This window comes from Platalea leucorodia (genome assembly GCF_965183815.1).
Source record: "Platalea leucorodia genome assembly, chromosome: 11".
Classification (NCBI taxonomy): Eukaryota; Metazoa; Chordata; class Aves; order Pelecaniformes; family Threskiornithidae; genus Platalea; species Platalea leucorodia.
The window spans coordinates 760008-787696 of NC_138833.1; the positions used below are offsets into that span (position 1 = coordinate 760008).

The 27689-nt window shown below is 39.2% G+C and overlaps 1 protein-coding gene across 4 annotated transcripts in view; it reads right to left on the bottom strand.

Moving 5' to 3' along the window:
* The window catches only part of PWWP2A (PWWP domain containing 2A), a 32123-nt gene that overhangs the window by 2922 nt on the left and 1512 nt on the right, over window positions 1-27689 (bottom strand). Inside the window, exons 2-3 of one of the 4 annotated variants that reach the window (XM_082323832.1) lie at window positions 13827-14794; window positions 2599-2727 (exon numbers count right to left, since the gene is read on the bottom strand). In XM_082323832.1, coding sequence (XP_082179958.1) covers window positions 2693-2727; window positions 13827-14794 — 1003 coding nt within the window. In that variant the 3' untranslated portion in view covers window positions 2599-2692. Of the gene's footprint in view, window positions 1-2598; window positions 2728-12849; window positions 14795-27689 lie in introns of those variants that run through there. The other 3 variants (XM_082323833.1, XM_082323830.1, XM_082323831.1) reach the window with 3 other exon arrangements.

A 27689-nucleotide genomic window follows, 5' to 3' on the forward strand; every position in this document is an offset into this window, starting at 1 on the left:
ACTACTGCACGAGACCACCCCCAGTCAGTAACCACTTAGGGCCGTGCAGCCTGCGCTGACCTGCCTCTTGCGTAGGGCGGAGAAAACATTGTTCTAGAATAACCTAAGTTGGAGGAGACCTCTGGAGATCATCTGCTCCAGCTCCTTTGCTCAAAAAACACACAGGAGAACAAAAAAAGGTTCCAACACGACCAGGCCGGTCTTGTTGATTCCTTTTACCATTCTGTTGAGCTTTTGACTGCTAGGATCATTTGAGAGGTACATATACATTTTCCAGTACTGACAAAAGCATTGGGAACAACACAACCGAATTTAAGAGAAATTCATAGCACAGGCAGGAAAATCCTATAGTTCTTTCCAAACAGACAACTCTTCTGAATAATATCCAAAAGAAATACAAAAAAAAAGAGAAGTAGGAGAGAGGGATTTGTGAAAATGGTCCTACCACAAGAGGAGGCAGGGAAGAGAAAGGGGATAATCACTATGGCGTTGCTCAGTTGCTCAGTTGCTCGCTGTGCCACAAAAGGACAACATAAACCACAGAAAAATAATTCATTTTATATCTTATACAACGAAATAGAATTAAAATAGGAATGAAATTTTGGGAAAGTTGAAACAGAAGCAATGAGGACTAATTATGAAATTGAACAGATCCAGGCAAAGATGCACTAAGCTGCTATATGCTGACAGCAGACTAGCAGCCATCCATTCCAATACCCAATAGGTCCTCATTTGGGTATGATACTCAGAATTGACATACAATTAAACCTGTTTTAGCACTCCAAGATGCATGAGATAAACCGGCAGAGCCTCTACAAAGAGAAGGATGCTAGACAAAGTTCCACTGTATTCAATAGTACTTACTGTTGGTGCAGGTAACTAAACACCACAGTATTCCAGGCTGCAAAACAACCAATATTGGGTATTAAAGCATACGACCAATAAGAAATTCTCCAAAATAAGATCAATATTAAATTAACATCATGTATCCATAAAGTCTTGCAAAAAGAAGCTTTTATAGTATGTCAGAGACCCAAACTCTACTCAGAAATATCAAAAATCCCATAAAAGGTTGGATGACAGTTCAGCCAGTATGTCCAAACACCCGCACTTCCAAATTCAAGCCTCAGTGACATTATTACTAGCCAGCAAACTTCTGGGATCTACAAAGGAATAAACAAGACAAGAATTTGGTTCAGTTATCTGAGCATGCATACAACAACTACTACTAGGGCTAAGGAAATGACCAGTTCACTTCAACACGGGTGTTTCCTCATTCTGACGGCAGGCAGTTTTATTTTTCACACCCCATCTACCAACTTAGCAATCCATGCAGTTGCAGTGATTTTCAGAATCAATACTTGGCAAAGTCTGATCGTTACAAACCTGGCACTCATGTTCCTACAGTGCCCAAGTCAGCTCCTACAGCTCTCTTTTACTCTTTGATTCTTACCATTGAGAGATTCCAGAACGCCCTTAGTGAGAACAAGGAGCTTCGCTTCTCCCACTGACCTTTACACGCCATCCCTAGTGACTCCAGAAACGTTACTAGTCTTATCCTCTATTATAGTCCAGTCTTCTGCTTTACCAGCAGCAAATTTCAGTTTATAAAAACTGAAACCAATGCATATTGAATATGTAATCCCAGACCTAATGCAACAATATAGTACTGGATCAAACTTTTTAATGTTAATGAAGTAAGAATCATGACTTCTTCATGTAAATCAAGCTCCCTTTACAGCAGCTGTATGTTGTCCTCACTGCCCTATTTCCTCTCCAAGTCAAAAAAAGATACAAGAGACATGCATATATCCATGACAGACCTAAGTAGTAAATACACATTTGGGCTAGAATTCCCAATAATGTTCAGTATCTGCTTGGCTTTAAACATGTGCTTTGAATTTCCTTATGGACTTCGGCACGCATTGAAAGTTAAGCATGCTTGTTAAGTGTTACTCCCTCAGATCAGGGCTTTGGAAGGGAGAGAAGAAAAAAAAAGAACAAAGAAAATAAAACTTCATTTTCCTAGAAGAGTGGCTCCCTAACTCTGGTCCATATGTCATCTGCAGGTTTCTCACTGAGATCTTCCTGCTCATGTTTTCAATTCTTTTCCTTGTTTTAGGTACTGAACTTCTTTAAAAAGACTAAAATGTTATGAAATTCTTTCCTGATTTTACTTTTACATATCAGTGAAGGCAGGAAGCTCTGCCTACAATCTCAAGCAGCAGATGAACTGCCCACAGGGTAGATCCTACTAAGATGTGATCCACATAGCAAAAATGTTTGAGGATTGCTGGTTTAGGAGACAAAAATCTTTTTTTTTTTTTTTTACCTTTACATTATACCTGTCAAGTTATTTAACCTAATCATGTACCTCAAACTTCAAGAAGCAAGCCTAAAGAGAAACTTAGTGTGGCTCTTTTCAATAAAATGCGTATCAATCCTGACACAGGTTAGTTCAGGGAAAACAGCTGTATCTGAAGGTTCGAATAGAAGAGGGAAATAAAATAACAGGTAGCTCATTACCTCTGTCCTAACCTGCTTTGCATATGATTAGTTGATAGCATACTGCGCCCTTCACTTAAGGCAGGGCTTAAACCAGACAGACCTGCCAATTTCACTGATAACTTCAGTGCCCCCAATCTGAATCCACAGTGGTCTGTCAGACACTGTAAGGGAGCAGCAGGACTCGTCAGTCTGATGTAAAATGCTGCCATTTGTTGAGACCTATGGTAGAAAAAATCCAGTTAACAGGAGTAAGGAATTCACGATGGTTTTAAAAAGAAAACAATTAACCTCCTCGCCTGCCTGAATTCTTACCAGGTGTACTACTTTTGCTTTCCAGACAAGAGCATACCATGAAAAGATGCTAAAAACTCACAGAAAAATCAGATACCAACTTTTTTGAGCTTACACTGGACTTCAGCAGCAGAGTTAAAGGGAAATTACACATCACTTAGCAAACAAACTAGCAGACAGCAAAACAAAGTATCTACCTATACAAACGCCTATGCAAACACTGGTACTGCCCACTGAACAACTTGGTGCTCAAAGCCGGAGTGATACTGTGAAATTCTGCTGGACAAAGTAACTACCTAGAATAAGTGGAACCTGAAGCAATGGATTATAATTCATGGTGACCATGACCTTTCTCTATTTTAGAGTAAAAAAAGCAAACTTAGGGCACTATCTATTCAATATTGATAATTTTACAGCCACTGGGCAATGCAGCCTGTGATAAACCAGATTTTTTCATACACTGAAAAATGCAAACAAGTGTGACAGCGAGGCAGACGACTTGCCATTGCAGCAATACAACCAGTAGCCAAATCCAGTTAATCATTACTTTCTTCCACATCTTACCTTTGTCTTGCATTCTAAAATGTGAAAACCACCAGCTATTCCTCCCCTTTTTAGAGCATGACTCAGATGAGACACTAGTTTTCCCCTTCAGGTAAAAACCATAAAAATAAGATTGTGCCTTCTTTTGGCTTTGTATCTTCGCACAAAACTGTGCGTGTACACTACATTCGTTATGGTCAAACTACCAAGAATTTCTTTATTATAGTAATTAAATTTGCTTGAGAGAGAAGCAGATGACTCACTCACAGTTGCGGAGTATATTGGAGTTTCTTTGTATTTGGCTTCTCATTCTTTATTACAAGTATTATAAAAACTGTTCCCGCTCGGTCATTCACACAGTCTTTAAAGAGAAATTCAAAGCCTTCTTGCTAGTGGCATTGTAATCTTTGTTAAAGTGATTATAGGACGGAAGAAAACTGAGACAAGAAGGTGAAAGAGCAAACAGACCAGTTGCTCTCATGGATGTTATGATTTGGAGTCAAAAATCCAGGGTAAGAAGTAGATTAAAAAATAGGGGTTTATTAATTTCAAGAGTGTTTCTAACTATCGCAGAGTCTCACTATTCCAGTACATACTAATCATGCACTCGTCACCTGCGTGTTTGGCAAAATTAATGAATATGAAGTATTTTCTGTGGGAACCTTTGTACTGTCACAGTGAAGCTGACTTCAGAGTGCTGCATGTGAATTCAGCCCAGACCAGTGAGGAATAACCTTGGGCTGGATTGCTATAAGGTATGAAAACTGATTAGGGGATGTCTGATCTGCCCCGTTAAAATACAGTTGGTTTTACATTGTTTTATTTAGATCAATAGCAGTGTTTTGTATAGAAAAGGTTCAAGGCAGGAGTATTCAAGATTAGACTCCTCGGATAGAGTGACTGAAAAATAAAGCCACACGCGTGCAGTCACATATCTCATTCTCCTTGTATTGTGGAGGAATGTTTCTTACCCTGCGGAGTTCCCTGGAGTGAACCATGCCGGGCAAGGACTGGCGACCCAGAGAACAAAAGGTACAAAGAGCGGAGTTGCCACAAAGGATGAAGGGTCCCTGGGTCCTCACAGACAGCGCTTCTACACTTGCAAGCTGCCTGCGTCAGCTCAATATCTGCATCATTCAATTCCCCGACCCTCGTGAGCGCAGCAAGTTGTCCGTTCTATCAGTCATTCAGAGAGTTCATTCACTCCATTGTGTCATCCGCAGTTTGTAAGCTCAGTGATAGCAAGGCCTAATTCTGAGAGTACAGCTCTCCAGTGATGTACTGTATACTTACAGCAGCTTGGACTCTGTTTTGAAGCAGTTTCATTCAACTGCTGGAGACTATGGAGCCATCATAAAAATTACCACCAGTAACAAATATCAGCATGTGTGTTAGGACAAGCACTGACGGCGCTTATGGCCTTTCAACACTGATGTCATGAACGTCTGCCCCACTCAACTGCATTTTACACAGCCACTTTCCTGGGAGTCATCACTGTAATGTGGATTCTGATTTTTTTAATGGGAAAATGTTCACGATCCTGTGTATTGACTAATGTCCAAAGAGAAGCACTGCCTTTGAAAGTATTTGTTTTTCTCTTCAAAGGAAAAGCAGAAAGATGACAGGCAGCCATCAAGAGGAAGAAAGGGCAGCCCAGAAGGACAAGGAAAGTAAAAATAGCAGTATCTCCCATCACATACTGTGAAGAAGATACATAGCTCTTACAGCAGAGCACCCAAATTTAAAAATAGTTAAAGTAACATATATGCAACTTCTTTAGGGCACTAATATTTTGTCTATATGCAAAACTATGTAACAGAAGAAACAGCACGTGTTATTTTACTGTGACATATTTGGATTTTAACTAGTTAGGAAGAGTTAAAATAGGCTTCTCTTCCACATAATGAATGACTAAAAAGCAAGCAGAACTGTTGCATTCCTCTACAGCCCACGACCATCTTCAACAACAGGGCCTCAACTACAAGGCAAACCAAGAGCAGTAACACATTCTTCAGTTTACATGCCTAATGCCCTGAAATATATAACACAGTATCAAGAATTTCTAAAACCTGGCCAAAACCAGCTTTTTCATATAAATGTATCAGAAGAGATTAGGTCCCTAAAACCCTCAACACTTGAAAAATCTCAAGGAAAGTTTTCCCCCCCTGAAAATAATCAAATATTGCTAATGTGATATTCCAACCAAAAAATAGCCAATGCTTAAAACCTCAGCTATGATTTTTAACAGCAACTTGTAGAGAGAAAAAAAAATCTGGTTTGAGGGTTTTGTTTGTTTGTTTGTTTTGTTATTTTTTCTAGCAAAAATAAAGGAAAACAGGTTTGCTTTTTTCCTTTTTTTTTTGGGAGCAGAGGTAGAGGGGGGAGCTGTTTTTAATCAGGTCATACAGAGCAGCTTGAGGTTCTAAACCTAACCTTTGAAAAATCCGGTTTTTATGGATTTAGTTCCTCTTCACCAGAGCTACTAATTACGAAAACTGGCACCACATGCTTTAAAATTCTGAACCATTGCAGAAGTACAATTAAACACTAGTGTTTCCTAAAGCCAAACAAAAATCCTAAATGTTACTAAATAAAAAATTATGCAAGATTAGCATTTAAGTAAATATTTGCTTGGAATTGTATCTGCTTACTTTACTGACAAAGCAAGTACCCTCTTCCCCTTTATGCACCTGTTAAAAACAGGCAAGGACAATTCTGTCACCACAATTATGCTGCATTTCTGTTACAGAATCTTTTAGTGATGGTAACAAGCTAGTGAGAACACAGCTTGCCTTCCAAATCACAGATTCATAGCACATGGCTGAATATCTTATTCATATTGCATATTTGACATCAAAACCATTAGTAAGCAAACATGAAAACCGACCTAGATCTTTTTTTTTTTTTTTTTTTAAAGACCCTAATTTGAAGTTGACATGTTATATAAATGAAGTCATCCAAACATGATTTTGCATAGAAGACGCCCCGGCAGGAGATGCAGTGCAGTTTTACTGCACGTGGAAGCTAAGACTCCACTGTTAGACGGCCATACTTCCATTACACCAAGCATGATTCCTGCATGACTATGAACAGGATGCATGAGGAAAAATCCTTCATTATATGCATATTTCTACAAAGACTCTGTTTTTCCAAAACCAGAATTGTTAATAACAAGATTACAGAAGACAGAGCCGTGACAGGGTCAGGATAGATCACCTATTCTATCCCATACCTAAACACAGGATGAATTTAACCCATTCCTGACAGAGGTTAGCCTAATCTCTTGGTTTTAAAAACCTGTACTTACGAAAACTATGCAACTCTCCAAACAACACCAAGGGTTTCACTATAACAACTGGAATAAATATTCTAGTGCCTAGTCTTAACTCCCTGTTTTATAATTTTAAGTATTATTTCTTGTCCTAGTTGCAACGAAACAGAAGCATGTTTCCCCTTTGCCTCTGCACCTATCCTGCACAGGTATTTGCAGACCTCAAATATCCTCCGTTCCAATAGTCCTTTCTTCCTTCTCTGGACTGAGGAATAAAATCATTAGCATAGAAACTGCATTGCAGTTGTTCAAAACATGCATGCCCTGACTTTGAAAATAACTTCTCAAACATGTAGCCCAAATAAATCCCACAGATCCATTTGTCTTCACACACTGAATGAGCAAACCCGAATTTAAACTTGCAACAGGGGATCCTGATTTGTTCCTCACACCAGCTTATACCTGCAGCCTGTGTTGTTAACGTTATCCCCTCGGACCATGGCTATGTAGGTAGAGAAGATCAAAGACTATACATCTCCATCAGCACAAGCACAGGAAATCAGAGTTTTCAGCCCATGCACGCAGAAACTATCTGGGAGGGTTACGCAGGCACTCAAGACCATCTCTTACTCCCACTTCTCTCCCTATTGGATGTGCAAGGTGGCTCAGGTCTTCTTCTAAGGTACAAAAGCCCTGGTCTTATCAATGACATTAATTTTCCATGCCACTGCTTATCCTACTTCACGCCAAGAACATTGATTGCTTTTTCTTGGGGGAAAAACAATGGACCCATGGATCTGAGTTCCCTTCAACAGTCGGTACCTGGCACTAAGCTTGCCAGTGCCGCCCCAGGGACAGGTATCCCCAGCTGCCAAATCTGGTAGCAACAACGGAACTGTGCAGGGAAAAAGCATGCTAGCGAGCCAGTCACCAAATCGCTGTCTCCACAGCCATGCCTGGGAACTGCTCTTTTGCCTTGTGTTCACAGAAGGGCAGTTGTGCCACAGTTTAAGAAAAAAATTTGCAAATTAATCTAAATTACTGTCTGGATTGGTATACGCATCCCAGGTATTACAGCAGAAAGACTCAAATGTATGAGTAAATCATAGGAAACTATAAGCTGCTATTAGGATCTAACAATTAAAAACCAATAATCAGGTATTTCTGACTGAGGGAAGAATCACTGCCATTCGATAAGAGTTTTGTAAAACCCCATCTAAATTACCGTAAACAGTTCTTGCCGCTGATGTCACAGAAAGATGGGTTCAAACTAGAAAAGGCGCATAGAAATGCCAGTAAGATGAGCAGGGAATAGAAAAGCCATCTTACAAAGGGATCTTATTTTATCTAGTTAAATGGCCACACTAACAGGATGACACCATAGGAGGGAACTATTTAAACTGAAATACAAAGTTGTTGCAAAGAACAGTAGTTGAGGTATTTTAAATGTTGAATAGGAACTTGCCATCATAACTGTTAAGGACATGTATCAAAACAGAGGTTCTTCCCATTACAGATTAAGAATAATTTGAAGTTGAATACTACATCCACATCTCACAAGCTTGGATCTAATGGATCTTTAGATAGTGTGACAGCTACTACGGAAGTTTTCAATGCTACAGGCCTCTACCTGTCCTGATGTTAAACGTGGATCATCTCTGATCACTACAGTCATGTCAGAAGAATCTTTAAGGAAGTTAGTTATGCAAAACCTCCGTTGTTACTGATACTTTATGTATAGGGATAATTTCACTACATTATTGCAAGTATAGCCTGTCTATATCCCCAAAAAGTATGCTACTATACCCTATCCTAAAAATACAAAAAGACACACGCACTTAATGTAAGCAGAGCTTAAACTGACAAAATCTTGTAGGAAGTCACTCCATTTCCACAAGCATGAAGTAGATTCTAGATGAAGCTCAAAGAGTTGACTGTGGGATAATGACATACATTTAACCAAAGTTCTCCTAAGCTCTCTAAAACAGGAGACCACTACTCCCTTCTACTGAACCTGTAGAGTAACATCGTATTCTCCAAGAGCCAACTCATAGTTCTCCTTCCAGTATCACATCTAGCTCAATACACCAAGTTCTTCTCTTTTCCTTCAGGTTCCCTATGACCTTTCTATTTATATCCTTAAAAAGTAAACTGAAAATAAGAATGGAAAGCACCTCAGCCTTTAACCACTATAAACTCCGTACTGTAAGATCACTTTCAAGTTTGTTTTTAAATCGTATACTTATACTTTTACCAAGCTTATGATACAAAATACTGCCATCTTACTGCCCTTTTAACCATAAGCTCACTCTACTTCCAGTTCACAGTCTTTATCTCCAAGTTAGTGTAGTGATCCCACTGCATTGACTGAATTTGCTTATTCCTGTAGGCATTTATTAGAATATAATTATAAAGAAAGAGATGAACCAAAATAGCCTTTCACTGATTGTCAGTATCCTCCTTTCCAGAGTTCTTCAGCCAAGAAGACAGCTCTATTTTTTTTCACTGTACTTCGCAGAACATGCATGAGGACAGATGATAGTGCTACAGAGGACTAGCTACTAAGATTTGTTTTCCAAAATTCATGTTCCTACTTTACTCTGACAACTTTAGCTTATAGAAGACATGAATGGAAATCAGTTTCAGGACCTAAGACTAGAAACAAACCTAAGGCTAGCAATGCAAAAAGCAACTCTTACCCCTTCCTCACTTCCACTGATGTGCTATTTCTTAAACCTAACCACATTTAGAAACTACTTTAAAAAAAAAGTATTTTACAACATACTGGAAAAAAAAAAAGTCTTCTCAGCTTTGCACAGTTGACCTAAATTACCCCAACTAAACACACCCCTCCTGGTGAGGCAGCTGTTAGTTATGTAGGTTTCAAACTAAAGACAGCACTGTCTAAAAGAAAATACCATATAACCGAGATGATTCTCTCATTTAAGTGTTGACATAAAATTACAACTCTGATTAGAAAAATAACAAGTATTTGTTCCATTTCCTGTAGAACTCCAGAGACATACAAGCATTTCACATTTGCTTCTAGCTTCACTCATGAAGAGATCATACCTTCAAACACTCCTGTTAAAGGAAATCTTTCTAAGTTTTGGAATAACTACTCTCTCTCAAAACATTTTAACCGAAGCTAAAGATCTTCAAAGGAAAAGTAGGCTTGTACTAGAAACTCATCACCACCTGTCACATTTTCCCCCCTAAACTGAAAGACCATACATATTCAACAACACACTGAGGAATTTCATTAACTCAAAAAGACATCATTTGCAATTTATTATATTAAGCTGATGACAGAAAACTATCAGTCACTCTTTCTACTGATGTTTGTTTTTTCAAGACACAGGCTGCTTCCAACAGTTGCACAGCTTAATTACACAGATGCACTACCCTGGCGCTGTACAGGCGTGCTCCCGTCATGAGTTATTTGAAAGTCATTTAAACTCTCAGGCTAACTCGGAGATGGACCCAACTGCTAGAAGAGCAGTCCACACTCAAAGCGCAGCCACGGCTGGGAGCATACAGGCACACAGAAGCGTGGGGTTTTTTGCGGCTTATAGCTAAAACAGCACTAAGCTTTGTCTAAGTCTTCAAAGCATGCAGCATCCATACTGCCGTAACCAAGGTTACTTACTGTAACCAGACGTTATACCTCGAGCCCAACATTTTCTCCACTGTGAACTCTGTTATATCTAGAGTGTTAGCTACTTCAGAGTGAAAGGAAAATCATGGACAAGTATGAATAGGATATTTTCAACCTAATATAACATGGTGGTGTAAAAAAAAAAAAAAAGTCTGTTTTGAGACCTGATAAGTCTGACATAATAATGCACATTCACTATAAAACTTAGGAAAGACTTCTTAAAAGACTGATCAACTACAAATCAAAACTAAGACTCTTCAAATGCCTTTCATAAACAGTTCTTTTGAACATAAAACAATCTAAAGATACCCCTCTCATACTTGCTCTCTCATCTTACCAGCGAACACCTGAGCAAGCTTTGACTATGTATGCTTTAGTACTATTCTAACTTTATATAAATTAAGAGATGAGAGTACAAAGCTTCCATGTTCTTTAAAGAAAAATTAACAATGTAAATATTGATTTCACCACTACTTGGCTCAGAACAACTAACTTATCACCAGTGCACTTGAGCTTCTAAACCTCAAGGAACTAGTGTAGACATCTAAACCACGTTGTATGGGTTCTTGACTTCAAAAAGCAGCTGCTTTAATAACAAAGTATGGCTTATTTACTTAAATAGAGTAACTGTTTCTGTTTGCAGGAAAGAATACATAGAAGTGAAACAGGATCTTTTTTCCTTCTTTTTTTTTTTTTTCCTCCACATTATGAAATTTATTGTGTGTTTATCACATTCAAAAAGCATTGACCAGTGGGGATTTTTTGGTAACTGTTAGAATGCCAAGGTAAAGCTGGTATATTTAGAAGCTTAATTAGCACCTAACAGAGATGACTGTAAACTTGAGGAAAATTTGAACGACCATGTATTTGACACTTTAGACTTCCAATAGTTCCGTGGGCACAACAGAATAATTTAAAAAGGTAAAAAGAAACTGAATGCTTTGGAAAGACCAGACAGTATCATGAACATATGAAATTTAATCTTAAGTTAAAAAGATTTTTTTAAGGGTTTGAAGATTAAATCCTTTCCCTCATTTTTATGTCTGTTTAAAATCTAATTACAGTCTAAACTTAAAATCTGTCATGATTGCCTACATAGGCAATTATGGAAAAAACAGGTTGAAAACTGCTTTGGGATGAACGCTGAGAGATTCTTCACAAGGCATTGCAAGGCTGAAACTGCAGTGGGTTGGAGAAGAGACAGTAATTCACATGGTCAGGTAAGGACCAAAACTAGAAGGGGGGGGGAAGTAAAGTCAGTTGCATGAAAATGCCCCAACACTGAGCAAAAGACATGCAAGAAAACTGAAGTAGCAGTGGAGAGCGGGTCTGATCAGGTTTCGATAGATGGAGAAAACTGAAAACATTTCCCCACTGTATAAGTGACATTATCCACAGTCTTTATTCAAATATATGGAACAAAATCTAATTAAGGGAGAAATTTGATAAACTTTACAGGAAGCCCTCTACAGAGCTAGTTTTGAAACAAAAGGGACAGATAATTGCTTTATCTCAAAATTAAGACTGAAGTATACCAATAGTACTTTACATCAAGCAGTTATCTTTAGGAATGTGTGAAAAAGGACAATTTACTTTTTAAAAGGGTGTCCTCTAAATATGGCATACATATAAAGTACTCTAACATCCTGGATTTTTTTTCAAAGCTTTTTGAGAAACACACACAAATAATTCAGATTTAGTCAATTTTATTTACAGTTTGTTTTTTTTACATTTCAGAGCATTACACAATTACATATTCTCATTTTCTGACCTGCAAACAGATACCTTAAACGGAAATATTAAAAAAATGAAGTTAGATACATCCAAAATGCAACAATTACACATCTGACAATTCACAAAGTGTAATGTACTAGGACGTATCCTAAGAATTTAGGAGCAACCAGTCAGGAGAAAATCTGACCAATTTCAGCAATCAATTATTTACACATTCAAAACAAAGCCTCTCTTAATCTAAACCTCCAGGCAAATGGCCTGAAAGATTTCTTCAGGAAGAAAGACCAGAAGTTATGATTCACACCTATGCAGCATTAACAGCCCTTGATCCCAAATACTGAGCAACTTCTCAGCTTTGTCTTAGAGCTACAGGCATCCCTCTCAGCTTCTCAGACCCTGAAGTGTTATATTTGTGCCCCCATGTGCATAGAAAGGCTGAGTGTTTAAGTGGTCACTATGATAAAACCCCATTTAATCTGGTCTTTAAGTTACACGAATTCTTCCTTAAAAATTTCAGCAAGTCTTCTAATGTCATTTAAACTGGCCTACGTGGACTGCGATATGCCTCCTTAAGATGTTTAAGCATGCTTTGAACCAATTTGCACTGGCCAGACTAAATACATTAGAGACTATTTAAAATAATCTTTAAAGACCATTTAGACAAGGCTTACATTTCTACACTTCCCTGATGGGCCACCTAAAAAAAAAAAAAAAAGTCACAGCTACTACTTTCATCCCTTGTGTTAACCCTTTGCCACACAGCAACTAGTTATATACTGGGTAGAAACTACTAAAAAATTCCCTGCAAATAAGCTGCCTTTCAGCTGAGGCTATGGCTCCTATGCATTGGGTGTTTGAGGAGTTTTTTTTCTTTAAAAAAAATTCTCACTTGAAAAATACTGAAGTTCTCACTTTAGGCTAATTTTGATTGCATCTTCAATTTGTTTAACTGTCAAGAAACTGCTACAAATGGAACAACTTTAGTATAAAAAGAGCAGTCAACCGAGTGCAACTTCTGACTTGGCAAGTCCTTCATGGTAGTTCTCTAACTAGGCTATGAATTTTGTGGAGCCTCCAGATTTCTTGCCTACCTTACTTTCCACGTTCACGTTTCAAACTGTGTCAGCAGGGCCCGAACTTCGGGAGTCAGCTGCTTAGCAGCCTTAGCTGCCTCTGTGACGGCTTTGCGGTAAAGACCCTTTCTCTTCTTATTAAAGCGCAACTGGAAGCTTTCTAAAAAGGGGGATAGTTGTGCAAGAGCAAGAAAAGATGTTGTTGTGGAGCCAAACCACGAGATACGAGCCTCCTGTCGAACTAAAAGGCCATTATCTTTCCGGCTCACAGTTATGGTAAGAATACGGGCTGGCCACCAAGGGAAGCCATAAATCTTGGCCCAAACAATGTCCCCTACACATACGGTCCTGCCATCTGGTGTGACACATTTAGAGACGTTTTTGGAAAAGACTTCCGTTTTCAAGGAATTACTGAGCTTTTTCTCTTCCTTTGAAGAGGAGGAGGAGGAGGAGGAAGGTGCATGCATGCTGCCTGGAGGAAAATCAAAGCTTTCAGTAGAGCTACACTCAGAGTTGGTAGATTTCAAATCATCTGTGCTATCACTACTACAAACTGATGCACTGGAAGAGTCAGATTTCTTTTGATTAAGGGTCATGTAAACCGTTATATTGCTTTTGCTGCCTCTCTTGCCCAATGTCTGGTGTTCATCCTGATCAACAGTTACATGCACTTCACTTGTGTCCTGAACCTCACTGCTGGCCTCTTCAGGGCCTTCTGAGGGGCTCTGATTTTCTGAAGGGGCCTCACCTGCTGAGCGGGTGGAGGAGCAGCGAGACTGGGGCTTAGTTGCCATCTTGCCACTCCGTATTTTCTCAAGTCCTGTCTTGAGAGAAGAGTCATTTTCTTCATTCCGATACCTTTGTGGCTTTAAACGCAATCGGGGTGGGAGGGAACCTGAGCTGGTGTTCTGAAGACGCCGTGTGAAGTGGACCTTTGAATGTGCATTTTTAGAAGAGGAGGTTGCACTCTGCTTCTTTTGTGCCTTTTCTTTGGCCATTTTCAAGACTTCCCGAGCTTTTGCATGATCCATGTTTTTGCTCTGAAGAACTTTTTTTGTATTTAACTGCGCTTTTGAAGTATTTGCTTGTGCAGAAACTTTAACTACTCTGCTTCTGCTGTGGGCAATATTTGAAACCTTGACCACAGCATTCCTTTTCTGGCTTTCATTTTGGCTTTTTCCATCCACTTTATGGTCAGTTTTAAGTTTTTTATTCACAGTAGTCACGCTCTCATTTCTTCGTTTTTTATTATCCTCATATTTTGAAGAGTCACTTGCATTGCCACCTTTTTTTATTTCCTTTTTTTCTGCAACAACACTGTTTTTGCACTTGTCACATAAGACCTGCCGGGGTCGTAGTTTGATAGCATTCATGATAGAAGTGGGTTCCTCTCTGTACATTTTACGCTTGGGCCGCTTAATTTTCCGAGGTGGAGGCTGAGGTATTGACTGGTTATACGTGTCCCTGATAAACAAAGGAGGAGGATATGGCGCTCCCTCATGAAAGAGAGGAGGTGGTTTAGAAGTCCATAGGCTTTTAGCTATGCTAGGTTCTGATGGCTGCGTGAGAGAAGAGTCATCAGGGACTGCAGCATTAGATTCACACTTCACCTGTGCCTCATCTTGGAATGGTTTACTTTGGAGCTGCATGGCTTCAGGTTTGTCCTTGTATTCCCTTTTAGGAAATATAGTCACAGGGATTCCATGGGGTCCAAACCTTAAAGAGAAAAAAAAAAAAAAAGTAAAGGTTTTGAGGGACCTTTTACTGCATTTATAAAAAGCATTTGAAAACCTGTCCACATTATGTAGCCACCATTTGAAAGACATGAGTCCTGGGAAAATCAAAGTTTCATATCTAGCCTTACGGTATGCTTTGAAAAAGCAGGACACCAAAACCAAGTCAGTAGAGAACATGAAATTCGCTTATCAGTTTCTCTTGCATGAACAAGATGCCCTGAAATGTAACAAAAAAATATCACCTAGAGACAGCAGTAAAAGAATTAACTTAGTGCTTTTAGAAAATGCTTATAAACATACAAACTACACACTCATCCCATCAACTTCAAATCTACCCAAGATTAATTTCCATACTAAGTCAACTTATGTGAAGAAGGCATCTTCAGTAACTTTTACAAAATTCTGCCATTTTTAGCATAGCACAAAAGGCTGAATATGTTTCAGATTTAATTGAGGCAAATACAGACTGCATAAATACTTGCATTGAACAGTGAGTGCCATCATTCTTCATCCACAAAAGATTAGCACTTGATCACCAAGCACAAATACAGGCTGGGCGGAGAACGGATTGAGAGCAGTCCTGAGGAGAAGGACCTGGGGGCGTTGGTTGATGAGAAGCTCAACATGACCCAGCAATGTGTGCTTGCAGGCCCGAAAGCCAACCGTACCCTGGGCCGCATCAAAAGAAGCGTGGCCAGCAGGGCGAGGGAGGGGATTCTCCCCCTCTACTCCGCTCTCATGAGACCCCACCTGGGGCGCTGCGTTCAGCTCTGGGGCCCCCAACGTGAGAAGGACACGGACCTGTTGGAGCGAGTCCAGAGGAGGGCCACGAAGGTGATCAGAGGGCTGGAGCACCCCTCCTATGAGGACAGGCTGAGAGAGCTGGGGTTCTTCAGCCTGGAGAAGAGACGGCTCTGGGGAGACCTTATAGCAGCCTTCCAGTACCTGAAGGGGGCCCACAGGAAAGCTGGAGAGGGACTTTTTACAAGGGAGCATAGTGATAGGACAAGGGGTGATGGCTACAAACTGAAAGAGGGTAGATTTAGATTAAATATAAGGAAGAAATTCTTCACCATGAGGGTGGTGAGGCACTGGCACAGGTTGCCCAGAGGAGCTGTGGATGCCCCTCCCTGGAAGTGCTCAGGCCCAGGCTGGATGGGGCTCTGAGCAACCCGGTCTGGTGGAAGGTGTCCCTGCCCATGACGGGGGGGTTGGAACCAGATGATCTTCAAGGTCCCTTCCAACCCAAACCATTCTATGATTCTATGATCTGATGCATTACAGCCCAAAACTTGCTAGCCTATTAGTTTGAGTTTCTTCCAGCAAAACTACCCTTATTTCAACACAGTACAAACCACTCCTCCCTGTTCTGCGAGCAAACAACATTTTAAACCTTTTCCTACTTTTCTCCAGACAGCTCTAGATCTCTGCTGCCCCACTGAACACACGCAGGACTTCTCACCACCCTGATCAGCTCCGACAGAGGAGAATGAAAAACCCCAGTATGACCCGGGCACTAGCTCAACTTTCCTGCAGTAACAGAAGTAACATGTTGCCTAACAGCTAACCAATACTTTCTGCAAAGGGTTGCGCTAAGGGAAACATTTTATCAGTCTGCAAGGCATTATGCTTGCCTTCTCCTGAGAGGAAAGCAAATGATAAACACAGGCATTTTACAACAATGTACCTTTCAATCCCCAGAACAGGGCAGGAGGGATTATAAGAGCTTGTTTAACTTTCCTTCTGTTCCACTCCACAACCTACCAGCCGAGGTACCAGCCTTGCACAGAGCTGTCACTAGGCCGTTCACCGCTCTTCAGCTCTGCCTGCCTCCAGCTCCCATACACACACTAGTGTTTGGCTTACATTATTCGGTATTTTCATAGTTTGACCTTCATGCAGTAACACCACGATAGACAAGGTTGCAATTCAAATGCCAAATCATCCATTTTGATTCACTGAACAAACACCATTCTGTTCATCCCACCCCACCTGGCAGGAGGAGGAAGCACCCCAGATACGTCCTCAGGTTGACACTGGCTCATGCTGCACTGCAGCTACTCAACTGCTACACCCTCTTAACTGATTGAGCTGAAGTTTATTGACAATCTATGGTTGCCTCTCAACTGAAGATAAATGCTGAATACCGGTCTATTTTCCATTCACACTCCTGCAAGAAACACGCAGTTTATATACGTTGGCTTTCCGTCTTCAAAACTGGTTTTGAAAAAACATCACCACATGTGTTAGAAGTTTCTTTACACTGTCACCAACAAAAGCCGTCACTTGTTTGTCCTTCTGCTTATCTGTTAAGCCTCTTTTTACACTTAGAAGTTGCAATTGAAGCAAACAACCCATCCCAGATTAAATTATCCATCCAGTTTGCACCTCATTACAGAAGAACAGAAACAGCAGACAACCTAAGCAAGGGGCAAACGAACAATTTTGTCGTCATAAAAAAGAAGGGAAGTTGAATATGTGACAATTTACAGTTTAGTATCAACATGGGCACTGCTTTACCCTACATCTAGGTACTCTTATATTCATACCTTTGAACTCCGGAGACAGAGGCAGGAGCCCAGGTGGGCAGCTAGAGCAGTTCTGTCCTTATCCATGGGCTGATGAGTGCTCTTTACCACAAAATATCTCACCACCCCACAAGTTCGTTTCTGAGGTTTGGACCCACTCCAGTCAAATTCCACGTCCCTCCAGAAATGAGCAGCATAACTAAATGCGGTCCACTGCACTAGTGAAGGCTACAGTGAATTACAAACATTTAGCAGCTGACACAGGCATTTCTCCAGCCTACAGTCTGGCATTAAACCACAAGGGATTCACTCATAACTAAAAGTTTTAAGGTTCCTAAAGTCCCAGAAGTCCATCAAGTGTAGAGACATTGCTTTTCCACAAACACCTTTCCTTCCACTAAGGATTATGAGTAAGTTAGTCAACTCCAAGTAGGTCTTTAAAAGAAACTATCAGCTGATAATAATTAAATTAGCCATATTTTCAGTTGCTTGCATCAAGAACTTCAGCTGCTTTAAGAGTAGTAAGATCCAGATCCTATCTTTCACCACCGGATAAAGATTACAGGACTTGGGAAAAAGTTAATTTACTGTAAGAGCTGAGAACAAGACAGGGCAAGATCTCTACTGTGCAAGTTTCAATCCCAGACAAACACCACAAAAGTAGAACCAGACAGGAGTGTGATATCAAATGGGCAAAACCCATGCAGAAGAACATCACTTGCAACTCTTCACTGTCTCAGGAACTGCATTTCCTAGCCCCTCACAAGACATTTCCATAGTCCAATGCACAAGCCTTTCTTCTAGAAGACATTTATGATGACTCCATGTTAGGAAATTAAGCATTATTAGCAGTGACCAGGGAAGAAGTAGATGAAGAGGACTTAACAGAGGTTCTCCAGAAGGATCCCATTTAAGTACTTAATCTCTATTTTCCTAGATTTTTGTTCTACTGCCTCACAAGCAAAGTCAGGGTGATTAGCACTCCAAATGCATAAAAAAGCCTAACAGAAAGCTCCGCATGTGACTGATACCATAAAGGCATCACAGATTAATACTGCACCTTAGACTACCCTTTCCTTCAAGCATCTGCATAATCCACAGGCCAAACAGCTGAAGAACAGGACAGCCAAAGTGGAATTTTTAATCTAAGATGCAAACCTGCTTTAGTAAGACACAAACCCAATGCAGACTGAATCTCTGAAGCCTGGGTCTGTCTCGCAGAAGGTACTGTTTTAACAAATGAACTAGAATCTCCTGCCCTGTCTACCTAAAAATTAATGAATTGTAGAATTAGAGAACAGTCACAGATATCATCTAGTGCCAGTTATGTAAGAGCAAACAAAGACACTGTTCCTGTAAACTATGTGCCAATACATAACGACATGACTAGTCAAGACATAGTCCACCTGAAGCACCAGATGAATTTGGTAAGCCCAGAGACTAAATATTACTTCCAACAGCTGAGTGTATGATGCCTCCTCTTTGGCCTCATCCAATAGCAGGTTGCATTCATAAACATTCAGTTTTTAGATGATCTTCGTTTGCTCCTTGGTGAGTGAAGTTCTCCAGCTATGCAACTTGGAAGAATGATATGAAAATTAAGAAGACAGAACAATGGCAGAAAAACTTAGGAATTTTAACAGTAAATGACACAGGAGACAATGAAGACAAAGAACAAGGTAAGAAGAGAGTGAAGGCAAAACAAAGAATGGCCTATTTTTCTTAAAAGAAGCAGCAGAATGAAGATGTGATCTTAAACCTATTCAAGACAAGGCATGACACAGCATCTAATGAGTTCAACAGTGAACACAAGTATTTATTGCATATACTAGAATTTCAAGCCCTATTTTAATACATCTATAGTTCGTGGACCTTGAAGACAAGCATTTCTCATACAATCACAATAATAATTTTTGTTACACCAACTATACATTTGAAATAGCTAGGAGTGCCACATGCATGTAGGTTAGACAAAAGAGCTGCGACAGCTAGCATTTGGTTCATCTACTACCGAGATGAAGATGGACTAAAAGGCTACCACATGAAAAAAAGATTTAAAAAAACCAAGCAACGTAATTCAGTTGTATCATGACATTTACTGATCCACACATCAGTCAATGACTGGGCAGTAGAAGATGGCCTCACAAAAGAAACCATTTCAGTTATGCTACATCAGTGAGACTACCTACATATTTTGTTGGTCACATGTTGCATGTTTAAGTACTATAAAGAATTGCCTTGTTTTTATTCTAACAACAAACTACATTTTTTTTAATATATCAACCCCAAGTATCACCTGTCCCTGATATAATATTACTTTCCTCCAGAAAAGGCTATTCTTGGAAAGACATACTCCAATTACTGTTTGCTTAAAAAAAAAAAAAAAAAAAAAAAATCTGTTTGTGCCTAAGTTCCAGCTGTTCATTGTACAGCCTACTCATGCATAACATAATATAGTTCTGCCGCAGACTATCACTTGAAGGAATAGAAGGATTCCTTAATGGGGGATCTAAAATTGAAGTGTTAGGAAAACTAAAGAAATAGGTATTTCAACCTAATTTAAGGCAGTTCTGGAAAGCAGTGCGCTGCTGCTTCATACCTATTCAAAATTAGAATCAGTTTTCCATGTTGCCAGCTTCCTCTCCTGTAAAGGTGTCCTGGCTCTTTTTTGCTTTGAAAAGGCACCTCTAAAAGAGAAGACAGTTGAGACCCACTGGAAGAAGCTTATCTCCAAGAAGTTTTACAAGTAACCAGAGCAACCAGCAGGATCTAATCATATTTCTGCTATACATATCACTTCAATATATGTATGCACTAGAGACAAATAGCAACACGAACATCAGGAACTATATTTAAATAGGAGATTAGTGGGGTAGACGAGATCAATTCTGGCAGTCCAGTGATCATTACACTGATAAGAGCTTTCAGGTCACTAGGGTATGCAGAGACAGAAATATGATAAAAACAGTCAGGTTTTATTTCCACAGTTTGTCACCTGCAAGTTAGTGAATAGGTAGCCATGGCATCTTTTGTAATTATGTAAGAGCTAGTTTGGGTATCCAATCTAGAAGTGTGTCACTTAAAGCCATACAGATTTGTATTACAGATATGTAAACTTAAGTACTTCAAGCAAAGTGAAAACACTTTTTTCAAATCTAAATTCTATAGCAGAATTACTACAATGAATACGTATTACTATTCAATTTGTATGCAAAACTGTTAGAGAGTATTTTTTAAAAAATAAACATGAGATAAGGAATAAATCCTTAATGAAATTAAGTTCATAACTCTATGTACATAAACATCTAAACAATACATCCTGGGGCAAAGTGTTCTTACGTTACTATGTAAAGTCTTAAGCTCTCATCTTTAGCTTCCAATGTCTAACTTTTACCTCTCTACTAAAAGAAACAAAAATGAAAAAGCACCTTGTTCTGCCAAGAAGAGCTGGAGGAGAGAACCCACTGAACCGGTTCAGAAGTATTTCACATTTGTCTGCGAACACACTGAATTAACATCAACAAAGCACAGTAGCTTCCAGTGTCATGATAAGTGTTAAATCAAGCCTGTTGTAAATGACCATGATCAAAACTCATCTTCACCCTTAAGTCAGACTACTGCAATCTCCGATTACCTTTTTATGCATTGCTCTTGTACTCAATAATCATCCTTAGTGTTTTGCAAAAGCCAAGACAAGCAACAACTGAAGCAATTTTTATTGCATGGATAAAAGTTCAAAGACTGAATGCTGAGAGTATAATAATATGCTGAAATAATGTACAGCTAAGTATATATTTTATGCATGTATCTAAACTGAGGGTTTAAAGTATAACATTCAATATAATATACAATTAGATCATAGCTATTTGAACACAAAGTATTTCAGAACTCCTCAAAATAACCTGTATTCAAAACACAGATTATGCAATAACCTATTTTTAATATACAATTTACTTGGTGTGATAAAGCATGATATGGAACACATTGCTTCAAGTGGCAGGCACCTTACTGAAAAAAGCATACACAGAAGCCAAACTATCAACTCAATGGTTTATCACCTCCCTGAGCAATGGAACACTAGGCTCAATAGACTAGAAAAACACACATTTCTCTTAGAGGTCTAAAAACATGGCAAAAGACTGCAGTGTAAGCGACTCTTTGGAAATAACACATCATCAAGAATAGATGTTGCCTCACCATCACAAATTCTCAGCACCAAGAAAAATTTCGTTAAAGATATGATAGTTCAAATTAAGTACCGTAACAATCCACTTCTAAGCAACCGAGTAGGAAGCTGACATACTCAAAGACTTTTACTAATCAATGCTAAGCTTAGTGTTTTTCCAGCAGGTACACTTGCCTGAAATCCAAGCTCTTGTTTCCAGCACACTTTCAAGGCACAGAAAGACAAGAGCAGGGTATGTGTAGAATGGAGTCTGAAAGAGTATCTCAAGAAAGCTGGTTAGAGGTATCCAAGGCAGCAGCTGATTTTAATCATTCCTAACCACTGTCACCTGGTACTCCTACTGCAATCACTACCCAAGTGGAAACCAACTCATGGATACCAAACAATATGCAAATATACCAGAGGTTGTATTAGCTTAGAGTACACCTCTCCGTGAAGTTAGAAGCCCTTTGAAAGACTTCAACTTCCAGGAAACTGAATCACAGAAGTCCATGTAGTCAGGATGCTGATGCAGACTTTGAAGAATTGTCCACCATAAAGACAGAAGAATCTCTAAATTGATAAGCCTGAAGAGTACGCAGGTGGTCCTCTAATCACTGCTTTCCCCCCACAGAAGTGGGAAGGTACCCCTCACCTTTTCATTGGAAAGGATTTACAAGTGAATTCGCAGAATTTCCTTCAGTTTTCTGTAACTTGCAGTTCTATCAGGGATACAAAAGTAAACTTTAAAAGGTAGAATGCTTTAAGTTTAGGCTTCCCACTAAGTCCCACAATTTTACTGGCATGCTTATAAAGCTGAAGGTCTGTTTAAACTGAAATTATCTTTTAAGTTTTACATCTGTTGGCAGTATTAGTTTCAAGTGTCAGTTGCATTTTAAAGTAGATGCTTTGCTGATATATTTGGAAGTGTTACACAATTTCAAAACTTTATGATTAAGATAAAATACCTTGAATATACACTTCAAAATCATCCACGTACCAGTCAGAGCCAAGACACATGGAAGAGAATGATACCGTTTATTAATGGATGAACTTTAAGCCGCTTCAGTGTCAAGATGGACAAGAGTCATTCAGTCTCGTAACAGTGTAAAGAAAAAAAAAATTATTTAACACATACTGAAAATTTCACCTCCACCCTGTCTCTCAACACTTCAAGCCAAGTCAAGTCAAGCTACTCTTAGAAAGCAAGGGCAACCCATGCTGTTGGAATACAGAAAAGCATACCATAAGAAGAAAGGACAGCTTAACCATCATCTGTTGCATCGCAGACCTACAAGGAACAGTAGTAGACTACAGCTACTTTAGGAAAGTTTGAGGCACAATGCACAGATGCCCTATTTACCAGCAAGATTAGGGCGTAGTGGTTTGAGAAAGGGAAAAGTCACACTCCTTGTACTGGCTCAAAATCAGAAGCAGATTGGCAAGCGTTTTCAGTATAAGCAGCAGCTTTAACGTGCTTTATTCCTATACGAGCAAAATCCTAAAAGCTAGTCCAGTTTTGTTAGCCATTTTCACTTTCTAAGTGGAAACTTGGAAATGAGTAAACCTTTCAAAAAGCATTTGATAAGTGACCACAAATAACACTCAAAGTTTTGGATGTAGATAGAGATACAAGAGAAACTATTTTCATATAGAAGCTGGAACATTACAAAATCATAGAAAAATTTATGTTGAAAGCAATATCACAAGGTCCTCTGATCCAACCCTGTCCTCTAAGCGAGGCTAAATCTGATGCTATACCATTCAATATAACCTCTGTCAGTCACAAGCAAAGTATATGTAATTTACTCTATTAACCACACATGCGCTCATATCACACCTATGCTTCCAGTGTTCTGGGGATAAAAGCAAGTATCAAAGAAGTGTTATGGCTGTTCCCTAAATGCTAGAATTTCACCAAGCTCCTTTTGCACATCTGAGAAACAACAAAAGAGAACAGGTGACAAATTGTAGGAACACCTTGCAAACTGAGTGTAAGTTTAAAAAAAAAACCAAACTCAGTCTGAAACACAGCCCACACACAACCCGGAGTAAGAGACATTTCTTTACTGTTGGAAAACATGTATCATAGAACATTGATACTTCTATAGAACTTAAACCTTCCCCAGACAACGATGACCAAATGCAGTCCCTATTTATTAAATGAAGTTATTAGTAAAAGAGAACTTAAGAGAAGGGAGAAACATGCTGCATTTTTTTCAAGTAAGATTTCTGCTGTTTCCTTCTTGCATCAGCAGATCTTGAATTTCTCAACTTGGGAGTACCTTTTTTTTCCCCTCCCACCTTTCTTGGCATATATGGTCACAACACACTAGATTCACCCTGCGGAGTTTATACCAACAAAATGCGAGCATACATAGACCGCAAGTTTCAAGAAGTGCTAAATGTAAATGATTTAAAAAAATCTAATAGATGTTCTGCAGATTAAGACAACACGAACTAGGGAACAGATACAATAGTTCATTATTTATCCTTATTCTTTTGCAGTAGAAAGTTCAATGAATAAATTGGGAAAAGCGTAGGATTCAAGAGTCGCCAAGAAAGAATGCTGTGACTGAAAACTGCTACTAGGATTATAAACTTTTATAGACAGCTTCTAATTCTTATTTTCATCATATAGTTCATGCATACCTTGCTGCAGGAAGTCTTTCCTTATCTTCCACAACCAAACCCCAATTAAGATAAAATTTCAAACACCTGTCTACTGGCAATACACTGGGCATCTTTTGGATATCTAAGGCTTTGAGGTCACAAAACAACTTTTTGCTCTCCCTTTCCCCCCCTCAAGAACTATTATGGTCACACACAAGTCAGAAGGGAAATAGCTTAGAGAAAAAGACAATAGGAAGACACGTGTCCATCACATCTGTAGGATTAGAAGGAAAATTTTAGTCAAATGATAAAGCAATAGAAAGTCCAAGTCCTGACTGTTGGCAAAACAACATAACATAAACTTAATCCCCCTCCTCCCCTTAATCTTTGGGAAAGGAAAGGAAAAAAATTTGCGGAAATAATTATCCTCTCTCCAGAACAGCAAACTAAAACCAGGACTTCTTAATCCTACATTTTAAGATTTACAAATGCTATGCTCATCAGGTATTTCCTTACTGTCTACTTCCTCCAGGTGCAGAGCAAGATTTCCACTAATTCTGAGCCAGCAGGTGGCATTAACATCTCATATACCCTAAGCAAACACAATGTTAGTCAAATGCTGGATACAGGCAAGCTTACGAGCCCTATTTAAGCCCCATACCTAACGAGGAGTTTTCAATGACATTTTGTACAATGGCCTGGAAAATTAACTACAGTTGTGCACAAAGCATTCCACTATCCGCTCTGACAAAATGAGACAGGGTTGCCTTCTCCTGCCTGGCTGCATTTCCTGTCTCCCCCATCAGCCCAGCTCCGGCAGGTATACGCTGAGGAACTCGCATCAGAACCTCATCCTAGCATGCAACATGGCACTTAGAAGGTGTCACAGTAGGATCAGATTTTTAATTTAAATAAGGCTTTCGAATAACAGAAGTGGGGATATGTCCCTCTTTAAATGATGATGTGCTGCATAAGAAACTGATTTGGGACTCAGTAGATATGGGTTCCTATTTTCTACTGATTTTCACAACTTCCTGTGTAGCAGCTGACAGGTACACAAGGCTGCCATTAGTACAGGCAGAGAAAATACTTCCTTACCTCAAATAAATGCAGGAATAAAGTCCACTGAACACTGAGGTGCTTGTGTTCTTGTGTTATAAACTCCTAAATGGACATCCTATTTACAGGGGGTAGGAGAGGAAGAGGAAATCAGACCTTTAATACAAACACCACTGACTTCATACCAAAGTCCAGAAGAACAAAATGCAAAGCCAGTGCATCACTTCAACAATGGAAACAGAATTAGGGGGGAAAAAAAAAAAAAAGGGAAAAAACAAAAAACCAACAACAACAAAAAAAAACAACTTTAAAACCAGAAATATACAGGGTCATTTTTGCTTTTCTTTCACCTTGAAGTTCAAGTAATTCAGAACATGACTTGAGAAGGCTAAAAAGAGTCCAGTGGACAGGTTTTTAAAACAGTCATTAAAACTTACTCTTCTTAGTACTGTACATAAGTAACACCTTCATTGCCCTGGAGGGGAAAGCAGAAATTAAGATCCAAAAAGGACTAGGAATTATTTGCTTCCCAGTATATGATGAAAATAGCATTAGCACATGCAGTGAACACATCAGCCACTTTTTGAAGCTATTGAATGAGTAAATTTAATACAAAATTTCACTTTTATTTAATAAGAACTGGCAGTCTTAAGATATTGATCCCCTTTGCATTAGGAAAGTTTATAAGATTATTCCCATGCACTTGAATCAGCTAGTGGAGACAGCTTTCAGTAACCACCCATCTTCCATCCTAGAAATCTCAGTGTTTTCATGTAAAATGCATGCTGGAATTTAGGTGGTTTTGATTTAACCCTATCTTTCCTTTTTATTTTTTTTTTTTTTTTTTCAGTCCAGTGGAAAAACTTATAAGAATTCCGGGTCCTGCCACAGATAGAGAAGGAAGTTCACGAAAAATGTTAATGTTCTACAAGTCCAGGTGCTGCTACACAAAACAAAAATAAACAGATATAAAGAAAAGCTGATACCTAAACAGTACTATCATTCAGTCACTCACCACCGAAGTCAAAGTCTAGAATAAAATTTAAATCTTGGGCATCCATGTAACACCTGTTTTCTGATAATGCTTCAATTTCTTACAGGTAGCAAGTTCTTGGACTATTACTAGAGTTCACTTACCACTGCATTTCCTGCTCTGAGACATTTGAACAGAGACTGGTATTCACCTACAAATATTTACTTGTCACCAGCCAAATATTATAGACCTTATGTCTAGAAACTCAGTTCTTCTTGTCCAGGCACTCCAAAGAGCTTGGCTTTTAGAATTTAAATTTCACCTTCTGGATTCCCATGTAACAAGCACCTCTGAAGAAGTCCAAGATCATATGAATGGAGATAAAGGAATAAGTGGTTCCACTGCATAAGAGAATCTGGGAGTAATTGCACAAGCCTTCACGTATCACTTTTCCACAGTTCTTAGTGTGAAGACTTGCCCCAGGGCCTGTGCTTAAAAACAGAGGAAATTACGATGCATGCTTCTGCTGAAGCCGCAATGCAAAAGCAGCAGACAGCTTGCCTGCTACAGATGACCTTTATTGCAAAGGGCTGCAGTAGATCTGCTGCATAAGAGAAGGATCTTCACTGCACAAGAAAACCTCAGGCAAATGAGGGGATGTTTGTGGTCAATGTGTGTTTTAGTAAGATATGATCTTTCAGGAGCAAGGGAGAAGCTGAATTTCCTTCTTCACACACACAGACCCCTAGAAGCACAGAAGCATGTGCTTTGTCACCCTGCTAACCAGGGCAACAATATAATTTTGCTGGTATAACTTCAGAGCTACAAAAGAATCGATGTTGACTAGCACTGCAACTTAAGTTGTAATGCCTTCGGGCCTGCTTTGAGACATTTAGTATTTCCCACTAGAAGTGAGGACAGTTTGCAGATCACATTTTAGTACTTGGCTTCAAAAGACAAACTGATAACTTAGCATTTCAAACCACAAGAATGGACAAATTTAAAACTTACTTCCATGACATGATCCAGAACTTGGGTTTCAGAAAAGGCCTTCTGTTTCAAAAACCAACCAAGAAGCTAGGCCCAGGACAAAAGTGCTGGTCCCTAATACCCTTCCTTTTAGAAAGCATTAATAATATTGATATTACAGGAAGTTATTAAAGACCTACTAGTAATGTAAAAGGGAGTGATAAAAGACATATGACCACACATGCAGCTTAAATTTTGGGGAAAAGCACGCTGCATTTTTTGCATACTAATTATTTTAAATAATAACCCTGGTCAAATTTCACTTTTCTCTCATGTACTTGCATAATCCTTATCTGTCTAGAAAACAAACAATAAGAGGAAGAGGTATTTTCACCTGTAAATAGCAGCCAGATTGTTTAAGAGATACAGTATCACTGATGACCTCTGGCCTCCTGAGACCTCTTGCTACAGGAAGACAATGAAAAAAACAACCCCCAGACCTCACAGTCTGATAAGGCTTCACGGTATTTTGTGATACATAACAGCTCCCCCCCAAACAAAAAGGGTA